Here is a 13,046-nt window from a genome sequence, read left to right on the forward strand (position 1 = left end):
GAGTGTACTTGAGATTGAGTGTAGACATTCTTGCCCGTCTAACTATCTAGTGGCCAGTGTCCACACTGTAGAGAGACTCTCCTAATGAACAATTTGCTCAGTGACGTGTGACCACAGGCATTGTCACAGAGCTTCACACTGGACTACTTATGCAGGGGGTTAGGGGCAGAAAGAGTGACGCGAGGGAGAGAAAGAGGGAGGGAGAAGAGAGGGAGGGAGGGAGAAGAGAGGCTGACAGAGAGGAGAGTGAGCAAGAAGAGAGAGAATGAGAGAGAGGGAGCCAACAAGAGTACGAGAGGGAGAGTGAGAGAGGGAATATAAGAGAGAGAGAGAATAGGAGGGAGGGAGAGAGTGAGAGAGTGAGTGCCTGGAACACAATTTCACACACATTCACACACACACAGGGAGACAGATCTCTGCTGCAGCTCCCTGCTGGATTTAGTGGATTCACAACCTCTTCCCTTTCACTTGTGGTTGGGTGAGTGGCTCTCTTTTATTCTGAACACTTTCGATGGTGTGTGTGTGTGTGTGTGTGTGTGTGCTTGTGTGTGTAGTTTATGATCCTCATGTATAGAGAAAAAAGGTAAAGAGCTGTTAGAGAATGACACACACATCGTCACCGAGACGACACACTCTTCCTCTACAGCCTTTATAGGTAGACTCTCTCTTACAGAAAAACACACTTTCTACAAGCTCACATTTGAGGGTGTGGATTCAGCTGCTCAATCTCTCCAGATGACAAGACACACACTCTTCTATTACAGCCTTTATAGGTAGACACACACACACGCCTGTGTAGACAAGCAATCCCAGGCATACATTAACACACACACACGGAGGCAGCAGCTGAGGCTGTTTGACTAGCATCAGGAGGAGGGAAGGAATCATTCTGGGCTAAATCTGCAGCATAGCCATGGTCAGCAGGGTGTGTGTGTGTTTGCCTGTGTTAATGTATGCCTGGGATTGCTTGTCTACATAGGTGTGTGTGTGTGTGTGTGCGTGTGTGTGTGTGTGTGTGTGTGTGTGTGTGTGTGTGTGTGTGTGTGTGTGTGTGTGTGTGTACATTCTGATGAATTTATGAACATGTGTATGTATACTGTAGAAATTCACGGCGTTCATGTCATCGTGTGAGCCAGTGGATACTATAGGCGTGTGTATTGGAGTCTATACAAACATCCTCCACCTCGTGTGTGTGTGTGTGTGTGTGTGTGTGTGTGTGTGTGTGTGTGTGTGTGTGTGTGTGTGTGTGTGTGTGTGTGTGTGTGTGTGTGTGTGTGTGTGTGTGTGTGTGTGTGTGTGTGTGTGTGTGTGTGTGTGTGTGTGTGTGTGTGTAAAGCACATATGTACCATTAGGATCAGCGGTAGCAGCACTCTGGTAAAAGCAGCATAGCAGACCACTAAGACCCTCACATCACAGGATTAGCAAGACGTCTTTTGCTACGGTCGTCACCATGGCAAAGCTAGTCAGTGGAACGCTGGTGTCTGAGTGGGTGACGCTTGTCATAGGCAGGTTCGTCACATTCATTGACTCAAAGGCTAAAACTAACGTTGGTGTGATGTTCTAATAACTAGGTATTCACAGGCAGGTAGGCTATAGTTCACTCTGTCAGTAGTAAGGGCAGTGGGGAAATGGGATACCAGAGAAAAGCTGGATGGACATAGGATCTATGATCAAGCAGGTTGAATGGTTGAATATGTCATGGGGGAATGGTATTCAGATTAGGTGAATACCTGAGATGTAATATAACTCTTTGGGGAGTATAAACGGGTTCTGTTTTTACTCAGATACTAATGTTAATCGAGCAAATTTCAGTCATGATCCGAGATTAACCTAGTTACATTTGATAGACAACAGATGGCAAGATGTTTAGTTGTTCATTTAAGTGCGACACCTGATCAGATTGAAGTACCACTGGATGTAATAGGAAATGGTTGGGTGTTGGCTCCTCTAGCTGCCATGACTCTGACTCCTCTGGACCTGGTCAGTCGTGATTCAGACCTGTTGGATCCTAGCCTGGTGGTTGGCTGCTGTTCTGACCAGTAGGTAAACCAGGACACAGGAGTGGTCACAGTCAATAACCACTGGGGACTATTGACCGTGACTGCCCGGTATTGTCAAATCCATTCTCTGACATACTGCATCTGCAGGCTGGGGTCAACTCCATCTCAACACAATTCAACTGACCCTGTAGAAGTAGGAGAGGGGAATGAAATGACCTCAATTTGGACTATGAAGCATTCAAGCTTCAATGACATAAGTACAACACCAGGTGTTTTCCTAAAAGGACAACCAAACATTGGCTAGCTTGGTTTCAGAAAGACAAGCAGTGATGTGGAAAATTAGATGGTTGTTGATCCTCACTCTGAGTCAACAACATCCGGGCTGCCAGACTTTAGTATGGACCCCCTTGTTTTAATTCAACAACATCCGGGCTGCCAGACTTTAGTATGGACCCCCTTGTTTTAATTCAACAACATCCGGGCTGCCAGACTTTAGTATGGACCCCCTTGTTTTAATTCAACAACATCAGGAATGCCAGACTTTAGTATGGACCCCCATGTTTTAATTCAACATCATCCGACCTGCCAGACTTTAGTATGGACCCCCATGTTTTAATTCAACAACATCCGACCTGCCAGACTTTAGTATGGACCCCCATGTTTTACGTCAACAACATCCGGGCTGCCAGACTTTAGTATGGACCCCCATGTTTTACATCAACAACATCCGACCTGCCATACTTTAGTATGGACCCCCTTGTTTTAATTCAACAACATCCGACCTGCCAGACTTTAGTATGGACCCCCTTGTTTTAATTCAACAACATCCGACCTGCCAGACTTTAGTATGGACCCCCATGTTTTACGTCAACAACATGTATGGACCCCCATGTTTTACATCAACAACATCCGACCTGCCAGACTTGAGTATAGACCCCCTTGTTTTAATTCAACAACATCCGACCTGCCAGACTTTAGTATGGACCCCCTTGTTTTACATCAACAACATCCGACCTGCCAGACTTTAGTATGGACCCCCTTGTTTTAATTCAACAACATCCGGGCTGCCAGACTTTATTATGGACCCCCATGTTTTACATCAACAACATCCGACCTGCCAGACTTTAGTATGGACCCCCATGTTTTACATCAACAACATCCGACCTCCCAGACTTTAGTATGGACCCCCATGTTTTACATCAACAACATCCGGGCTGCCAGACTTTAGTATGGACCCCCTTGTTTTACATCAACAACATCCGACCTGCCAGACTTTAGTATGGACCCCCATGTTTTAATTCAACAACATCCGACCTGCCAGACTTTAGTATGGACCCCCATGTTTTAATTCAACAACATCCGACCTGCCAGACTTTAGTATGGACCCCCATGTTTTACATCAACAACATCCGACCTGCCAGACTTTAGTATGGACCCCCTTGTTTTAATTCAACAACATCCGGGCTGCCAGACTTTAGTATGGACCCCCTTGTTTTAATTCAACAACATCCGGGCTGCCAGACTTTAGTATGGACCCCCTTGTTTTAATTCAACAACATCAGGAATGCCAGACTTTAGTATGGACCCCCATGTTTTAATTCAACATCATCCGACCTGCCAGACTTTAGTATGGACCCCCATGTTTTAATTCAACAACATCCGACCTGCCAGACTTTAGTATGGACCCCCATGTTTTACGTCAACAACATCCGGGCTGCCAGACTTTAGTATGGACCCCCATGTTTTACATCAACAACATCCAACCTGCCATACTTTAGTATGGACCCCCTTGTTTTAATTCAACAACATCCGACCTGCCAGACTTTAGTATGGACCCCCATGTTTTACGTCAACAACATCCGGGCTGCCAGACTTTAGTATGGACCCCCATGTTTTACGTCAACAACATCCGGGCTGCCAGACTTTAGTATGGACCCCCTTGTTTTAATTCAACAACATCCGACCTGCCAGACTTTAGTATGGACCCCCTTGTTTTAATTCAACAACATCCGACCTGCCAGACTTTAGTATGGACCCCCATGTTTTACGTCAACAACATGTATGGACCCCCATGTTTTACATCAACAACATCTGACCTGCCAGACTTGAGTATAGACCCCCTTGTTTTAATTCAACAACATCCGACCTGCCAGACTTTAGTATGGACCCCCTTGTTTTACATCAACAACATCCGACCTGCCAGACTTTAGTATGGACCCCCTTGTTTTAATTCAACAACATCCGGGCTGCCAGACTTTATTATGGACCCCCATGTTTTACATCAACAACATCCGACCTGCCAGACTTTAGTATGGACCCCCATGTTTTACATCAACAACATCCGACCTGCCAGACTTTAGTATGGACCCCCATGTTTTACATCAACAACATCCGGCCTGCCAGACTTTAGTATGGACCCCCTTGTTTTACATCAACAACATCCGACCTGCCAGACTTTAGTATGGACCCCCATGTTTTAATTCAACAACATCCGACCTGCCAGACTTTAGTATGGACCCCCATGTTTTAATTCAACAACATCCGACCTGCCAGACTTTAGTATGGACCCCCATGTTTTACGTCAACAACATCCGGGCTGCCAGACTTTAGTATGGACCCCCATGTTTTACATCAACAACATCCGACCTGCCATACTTTAGTATGGACCCCCTTGTTTTAATTCAACAACATCCGACCTGCCAGACTTTAGTATGGACCCCCATGTTTTACATCAACAACATCCGGGCTGCCAGACTTTAGTATGGACCCCCTTGTTTTACATCAACAACATCCGACCTGCCAGACTTTAGTATGGACCCCCATGTTTTAATTCAACAACATCCGACCTGCCAGACTTTAGTATGGACCCCCATGTTTTAATTCAACAACATCCGACCTGCCAGACTTTAGTATGGACCCCCATGTTTTACATCAACAACATCCGACCTGCCAGACTTTAGTATGGACCCCCTTGTTTTAATTCAACAACATCCGGGCTGCCAGACTTTAGTATGGACCCCCTTGTTTTAATTCAACAACATCCGGGCTGCCAGACTTTAGTATGGACCCCCTTGTTTTAATTCAACAACATCAGGAATGCCAGACTTTAGTATGGACCCCCATGTTTTAATTCAACATCATCCGACCTGCCAGACTTTAGTATGGACCCCCATGTTTTAATTCAACAACATCCGACCTGCCAGACTTTAGTATGGACCCCCATGTTTTACGTCAACAACATCCGGGCTGCCAGACTTTAGTATGGACCCCCATGTTTTACGTCAACAACATCCGGGCTGCCAGACTTTAGTATGGACCCCCTTGTTTTAATTCAACAACATCCGGGCTGCCAGACTTTAGTATGGACCCCCTTGTTTTACGTCAACAACATCCGACCTGCCAGACCTTAGTATGGACCCCCTTGTTTTACGTCAACAACATCCGGGCTGCCAGACTTTAGTATGGACCCCCTTGTTTTACGTCAACAACATCCGACCTGCCAGACTTTAGTATGGACCCCCATGTTTTAATTCAACAACATCCGACCTGCCAGACTTTAGTATGGACCCCCATGTTTTACGTCAACAACATCCGGGCTGCCAGACTTTAGTATGGACCCCCATGTTTTACGTCAACAACATCCGGGCTGCCAGACTTTAGTATGGACCCCCTTGTTTTAATTCAACAACATCCGGGCTACCAGACTTTAGTATGGACCCCCTTGTTTTACGTCAACAACATCCGACCTGCCAGACCTTAGTATGGACCCCCTTGTTTTACGTCAACAACATCCGGGCTGCCAGACTTTAGTATGGACCCCCTTGTTTTACGTCAACAACATCCGACCTGCCAGACTTTAGTATGGACCCCCTTGTTTTACGTCAACAACATCCGACCTGCCAGACTTTAGTATGGACCCCCTTGTTTTACGTCAACAACATCCGACCTGCCAGACTTTAGTATGGACCCCCATGTTTTACGTCAACAACAACCGGGCTGCCAGACTTTGGTACGGAACCCCTTGTTTTACGTCAACAAAATCCGGACTGCCAGACTTTAGTATGGACCCCCATGTTTTACATCAACAACATCCGGGCTGCCAGACTTTGTTATGGAACCCCTTGTTTTACATCAACAACATCCGGGCTGCCAGACTTTGGTACGGAACCCCTTGTTTTACGTCTAGATCATTATCTGAGTAACATTGTAAAACATGGTCCTGAAGAAGCCATTTCATACTTGGATACACTCATTGATTTAACTGATCAGGTCAAACGTGAAAGGTTTTGTTTAGAAATAGTCTAGCTTTTAGAATAATATATTTGATCATTAGGAAATACTTGTGTACTAGTATGCACATATTAGACACATACTGTACTGTGAAATACTGAGGAAAAATCTTAATATTCAGTCAAATGTAGGATTAAATGATGGAAAATAATGTCTCATTATTTCTCAACAATCACCAGGAATGAAACCAGTAGTATTACCCATAGGGAAGCTTCCCCAGACACAGATCAAGCCTAGTCTGGGATCAAAAAGGATTCGCAATGGAGATTCTCCATGGAAAGCACTTTTTCGTCCAAGACCAGTCTTAATCTGTGTCTGGGAAACTGGCCCATAAAGTATACTTTCAGATAATAATGTTTCTACCTTCAAATGAAGTGTCGCCCACCTACATGACTGAATAAATCTGTACTCGCTAAAGATGACGTGGCCAGTTTGATTCAGTCTGTTTTATTGACATTCCTGTCCAGACCCAAGGCCAGTGAAGTGAGCTAGATAGGATGAAGAGACTGGGGTGTCAGGGCTTTGTTAATATAGCCCTCCTCACTCTCCAACTCGCTCGCTCACGCTGAATTATTTCTGAAGGCACTGTACGAACACACACACACTTTAGCAAATCTGAGACGTGCACGAAAATCAGTCCATTGCCAAGGAGTGTGAAACATAAATCCCTGTGCCTTCATGAGACTATGGTCAACCTGTTAAACATAAGTGGTATCGCTCAGAGTCAAGTCATCTCCATTTGCGAATGCTCCAGCAGAATCCATTTCAATCTCTCAGGGAGGACAAGAGTCCACACCTCTAATTCACTAGACACCCTTCAGCCTCCTTCTCTCCCTCTTTCTCTCTCTCCAGCCCTCTCTCCCTTTATCCTCTGTGCTCTCTTGCTAGCTCTACCTTTCCATAGCCTTTGATCTCTCTCTCTCTCTCTCTCTCTCTCTCTCTCTCTCTCTCTCTCTCTCTCTCTCTCTCTCTCTCATAAACCTAACCAATATTCTTAATTTAAAATCACTTCATTAGTGTAAAATGTTAAAAGGCTGTTGAAGGACCGGTCTCCAATCAGATATCCATCCCTATCCTCTCAGTACCACAGCGGTCACACAGCAGACCACTAAAGCCATTGTCCTGGAGATGAATGTAAATGACAGAAAGGATAATGACAGAATAATGCTGATAATCCTCATGGGGAAATAGTGTGTTTGAGGATATGATGTGATTGTTGGCATGGTGAGTGTGTGAGAGTACACGCACACGTAAGGAAGGGCACGCCGCACACTCACACACACATGCACTTACACACTCACACACACACACACAAACACACACACACACACACACACAAACACACACACACACATACAAAACACAAAAGGAGAGATTTAGCAATAAACTGAGTGAAGCATTAGAGAGAATAGAAAGGAGTTAGTGGACTGTCATGAAGTCAGAATGCAACATGTCTGTCTGTCTCTCTCTCTATATATCTCCTCTCCTTCCACTATCTATATTTCACCCTCTCTCTCGCTCTCCATCTATATACCCGTCGTGACGTGACTTCCAACCCTCTCTCTCCTCCTCTCTCTCTCTGCTCCATTGAGCACAGTGCAGTGGGACAGGACCTGTCGTTGTCAGGTGCAGTGGAACAAAACACCAGTGAAGAAAGAGAAGGCTTGTAAATGTTCCCACAGACATGTGTATCTTATTACTCTCTCTCATTCTCTCTTTCCACTTGTTCTGCTGCATGTCAGGAAAGACAGAGGGCTCCCTAACAGACAGACATGTGTATCTTATTACTCTCCCTCATTCTCTCTTTCCACTTGTTCTGCTGCATGTCAGGAAAGACAGAGGGCTCCCTAACAGACAGACATATTTCATGTTTACAACTGACCACAAGCGCACTAAAACTGAGTTGATTGCTCACAGAGGACTAAACGGAGGCAAACTAAAATTCAAATCTTGATTTCCTGTGTTTTAAGCGTTATGCAGTTGACAGTTGTGAGACATACACAATTTCACATGGCAGGATGGTAGACATGTAGATAACATCATAGAATAACCTAATGATTATGTGTGAGAATAACTGAGAACTCCAACCCCCTGTTATCTTAAATTGGGCTGTCTATCTTCCTATATAAGCTTATTAGGGATTCACCATGTGGGTGAAGGTGGGGGGGGGAGTATATTTTACTCTGCTCTCTATGAAAGGCATAGACACTAATTAGTCAGGTAATCTTCTGACTGAAACAGGAAGCTGGCATGCCTGTGTAATTGATAGTGAGGGGAGTGGAATTTGAGAATGTTAGCCAAATTAAATGATGCATAGTCCCCCTTGTGTAAATAATTGATCAATATGTGTCAAATTGAACAAAAACCCAATCAGGGCAGAGGCATAGTTTTTTCTCTCAAGCTTAATAGCTAATTGGAATTGTTTAGCGTGAAACTAAAAAGGCAACGTGTTTCTTCTGAAGAACAGAATGTCACAATAAATATCTCAATGTTCTACAAAGACGGCATTAAGTACCATATATTTGCCTTTCTGTAACACACCAAGAATGAACCAACTCTTGGGGGCTTTGGTGTGTGTGTGTGTGTGTGTGTGTGTGTGTGTTACACACACTCATGACTATGTATGTGGGTGGACGTGGGTGGGTCTCTAAGTACAACCATTCCTCAATGGAAATGTATTTCAAGCATGTACACTCAGAGTCCTGATAGAAGGCAGTAATGTGTGGGCAGTTGTATGTTTCTGAGTGTGCCCCTCAGCACCACTACTCATTCTTCAGTATCCAGCCAACTACCCCCAGGAAGGCTCAGAGAGGTAGTGAGGCCCACCAAGGTCAACACTACATGGGGCACAGAGACAGGGTCAAGTCACTGAATGTCCTGTAGAGAGATCAGGCCTAGGGTAGTGCTATTAAAAGGTGATTGATCTGTTTGTGTTATGAGCTACACTTGAGATAGAGAGATGTAGCAAAGGACAGAGTAACAGAGAGAGAGAGATGTAGCATAGGACAGAGTAACGGAGAGAGAGAGAGAGAGATGTAGCATAGGACAGAGTAACGGAGAGAGAGAGAGATGTAGCATAGGACAGAGTAACAGAGAGAGAGATGTAGCATAGGACAGAGTAACAAAGATAGAGAGAGATGTAGCATAGGACAGAGTAACAGAGAGAGAGAGAGATGTAGCATAGGACAGAGTAACAGAGAGAGAGAGAGATGTAGCATAGGACAGAGTAACAGAGAGAGAGAGAGAGAGAGATGTAGCATAGGACAGAGTAACAGAGAGAGAGAGAGAGAGAGATGTAGCATAGGACAGAGTAACTGAGAGAGAGAGAGAGATGTAGCATAGGACAGAGTAACAGAGAGAGAGAGATGTAGCATAGGACAGAGTAACAGAGATAGAGAGATGTTGCATAGGACAGAGTAACAGAGAGAGATAGATGTAGCATAGGACAGAGTAACAGAGAGAGAGAGATGTAGCATAGGACAGAGTAACAGAGAGAGAGAGAGATGTAGCATAGGACAGAGTAACAGAGAGAGATAGATGTAGCATAGGACAGAGTAACAGAGAGAGAGAGAGATGTAGCATAGGACAGAGTAACAGAGAGAGATAGATGTAGCATAGGACAGAGTAACAGAGATAGAGGTATGGGGAAATAAATGGAGAGGTGTAAAGGAGTGAAGGAGATAGAGGTATGGGGAAATAAATGGAGAGGTGTAAAGGAGTGAAGGAGATAGAGGTATGGGGAAATAAATGGAGAGGTGTAAAGGAGTGAAGGAGATAGAGGGGGAGGTACTGAAAAGGGGGTGAGAGATGAAAAGCAGAGGAATATATTTGCAGGGAAAGAAGGAAAGAGCTGATGAAGAGCAGGAGAGTAAATGGCTGATTGTCTTGAATACTGATGTTATTCTCTCACTACAGGAAAACTCTCAGTTAACCAGAGGGTTTCTCCCCGTTTAAAAGAACAAATCAAACAGGGAATGAAAGAGAGTTGGAGGGAGGTGGGTTCAAACACAACTAGGTTGTTCTCAATGGAAAATTCCATCAGGGCTCCAATCTCTTCACTGAGGCAACTGGACAGAGACTTTGAACCACCCGTTCCTCCCCTCCAAGAAAAGAGTTCCCCTTCCATTTCTATACAGAGGACGGACCCCCCCCCCCCCCCCCCCCCCACACACACACACACACACACACATTATGTAAAAGTTAGCGCTAACTAAAGTGCTGAGAAAATACATGACATCTGGAAAGTCTCTTTTGTGATTGGTCAGATGTATATTTCATGTTTGGTTGTCCCAAGACACTTACCAAGTATACATATGAATGACACATAACTTCCTAACATAAATACTGACCTCAGAATCTGAAACCACTAAGTATATGTGTCCAATAACATCGTCGTTCTTGTGGCGATTTGTGGTGGACAACATTTTCCCGGCCTGCTAACTTCAGCAGTCCATTTTAATGGCTTCCCTGCTGTATTATGGGTCGTATAACATCATCAACATGTGATATTATATTCTCTGGAAAAACAGACAAAAAACAGGTCAAGCACGAAATGAAACAGAGCAGAAACGTCCCGTTTAAATAACCTCTCCAGTAAAAACAAACCAGCAGACACATTTCAGCTCAACAACACATATCCATGTATCAAGTCAAACTAACTGTACTATGATAAAGTGAAAGTCACTCAATGTCCTGTGTGCATCTGTGTTTTAGGTCACTTCACAGGAGAGCGAGCCAACGTGCCCTAGGGGGCCCGGGGAATGGAGGACAGTATGTGACCGGTGCCTAACTAGCCGCTCCGCTTCACTGTCGGCAACATGCATCATCTTCACCGGATGATGGCTTTGTGCTTATGGTGCTCTCTCCTCGCCATTCTTCTCCACACGATGGTGTTTGCGGATGAAGAGGCGGATCTTACGAAGCCGACAGGACCGCCTGCCAGTAAGGGATGGTCCTATTGGCTAGGCTCGTACTTGCCAAAGCAGCCCAGCTTGTCCAGGTTCCCATCACTCCCGGCGGCGCCGTCGTTTCCTTCGCTCAACCCGTTTGGAGGGAAGTCACAGACTAAGAATGCAGGGCCCCAAAGGACCACACCATCAGAGGGACCAGCAAAGGAACTGTCAAAGGGACGAATAGAGAGACCGACAGAGGGACCAACAGAGGGACCAACAGAGGGACCAACAGAGGGACCAAAAGAGGGACCAACAGAGAGACCAACAGAGGGACCAACAAAGGAACTGTCAAAGGGACCAACAGAAGGACCAACAGATGGACCAACAGATGGACCAACAGAAGGACCAACAGATGGACCAACAAAGGGACCAACAGAGGGACCAACAGAAGGACCAACAGATGGACCAACAGAGGGACCAACAGAAGGACCAACAGATGGACCAACAGAGGGACCAACAGAGGGACCAACAGAGGGACCAACAGAGCGACCAACAGAGGGACGAACGGAGCCTGGGAATTCACCGGGACATTCAGGGTCTGTGGAGGAGAGTATTAATAAAAGCCCTCAGTCCTCCACCATCACCTCTTGGACTGAAAGTCACCCGAGCTCCACTGAGATAAGATCAGTAACAAACCCACAGACAGTCACTCCTAACAAGAACACACAACCAAACACCCAAGAGATCTTAGATTCTATAACCGCTGTCTTAGATTCCATATCCTCTATATCTATGTCACAGGGGGTTGATATATCCTCCGATAGTCTCACCCGCACAAACATACTGCCACAGACAATAACACACGAAACGGCAGAAACGGCCCAAACGCCAAAGCACAGCTGGAGTGTCACCACTAAGTCTTTCCCCAAGGAAACGATGATCCAAGATGAACTAGTTCCCCAGAATGACCCTCTCACAGCCTCTGTCCCACACCTAACGTCCCCACAAACCACAGTCCCCACAACCCTGGTCACAACTCCACCAAGGATCACCGTCAACCCAACACAGGTAGAGACCACACTGACCAGACAACCCTTTGACTCTGGCACCCCACCCATTTCCCCACAAACCAGGGTCACCACAAGACATCTGGCCTCGACCGTAAGCACCGACATTGGAACTAAAGAGGCCCCGGTCACCGAAACTCAGCCCAGTCAGAGTTCACCAGACATGGGTTTTTCCGAGGCCAAAGCAGGGCCTGTGGAGGAACGACTGGGAGCAAACACCACCACCAGGACAGACGATAGAACACTAAGGGTTAACTCACCAACACCCGGAGGTATGTCTCCAACACATCAACAGACATATTGATTTTGTATTAGTGATGGGCAGGCTAAATGACAATCAATGGATGTGATCAATCATTCAAACCAAATGGGGGTCTTCAGTCTGTTCAAGAAAAAGGCTGAAGAAAGTGAATGATGGATGGCATCTCTGAAATGGCAGCCATGAGTCGCCACAAACCTCTCTCTAGCTAATATAGCCCAAGTCCCAGTTCAAATACTTACATCTCTATTGCATCTTTATTATTCTCCTTCCTTGAGATAATCACTTGGTGAACGCAAAGTAGTGGAAACCACACTGTCCCCTATCATGTCCCTATCATACACGATCACTCCAAGGAAGGAGGATCGGAAGGAAGGAAAGACGCAATTCCACCTCTTTAGAACAGACCCTAAAAGTGGTTGTTTTATTTTTTATAAACAGATGATATTGGAACGCTCCACTGTGCCTGAAGGGGTGGGGGAGGAGAGAGAGGTACTGTAGTGTGTGTGTGTGTGTGGGGGGGGGGGGGGAGAGGTA

At 45.6% G+C, this 13,046-nt stretch overlaps 1 protein-coding gene across 1 annotated transcript in view; it reads left to right on the forward strand.

Moving 5' to 3' along the window:
- Window positions 1-259: 259 nt before the first annotated feature.
- LOC109878566 (proline-rich transmembrane protein 4-like) overlaps window positions 260-13,046 on the forward strand; it is a 36,451-nt gene continuing 23,664 nt past the window's right edge. Inside the window, exons 1-2 of the mRNA XM_020470777.2 lie at window positions 260-478; window positions 11,005-12,522. Coding sequence (XP_020326366.2) covers window positions 11,109-12,522 — 1,414 coding nt within the window. The 5' untranslated portion in view covers window positions 260-478; window positions 11,005-11,108. The remainder of the gene's footprint in view (window positions 479-11,004; window positions 12,523-13,046) is intronic.

Source organism: Oncorhynchus kisutch, linkage group LG19 (assembly GCF_002021735.2).
Source record: "Oncorhynchus kisutch isolate 150728-3 linkage group LG19, Okis_V2, whole genome shotgun sequence".
NCBI lineage: Eukaryota > Metazoa > Chordata > Actinopteri > Salmoniformes > Salmonidae > Oncorhynchus > Oncorhynchus kisutch.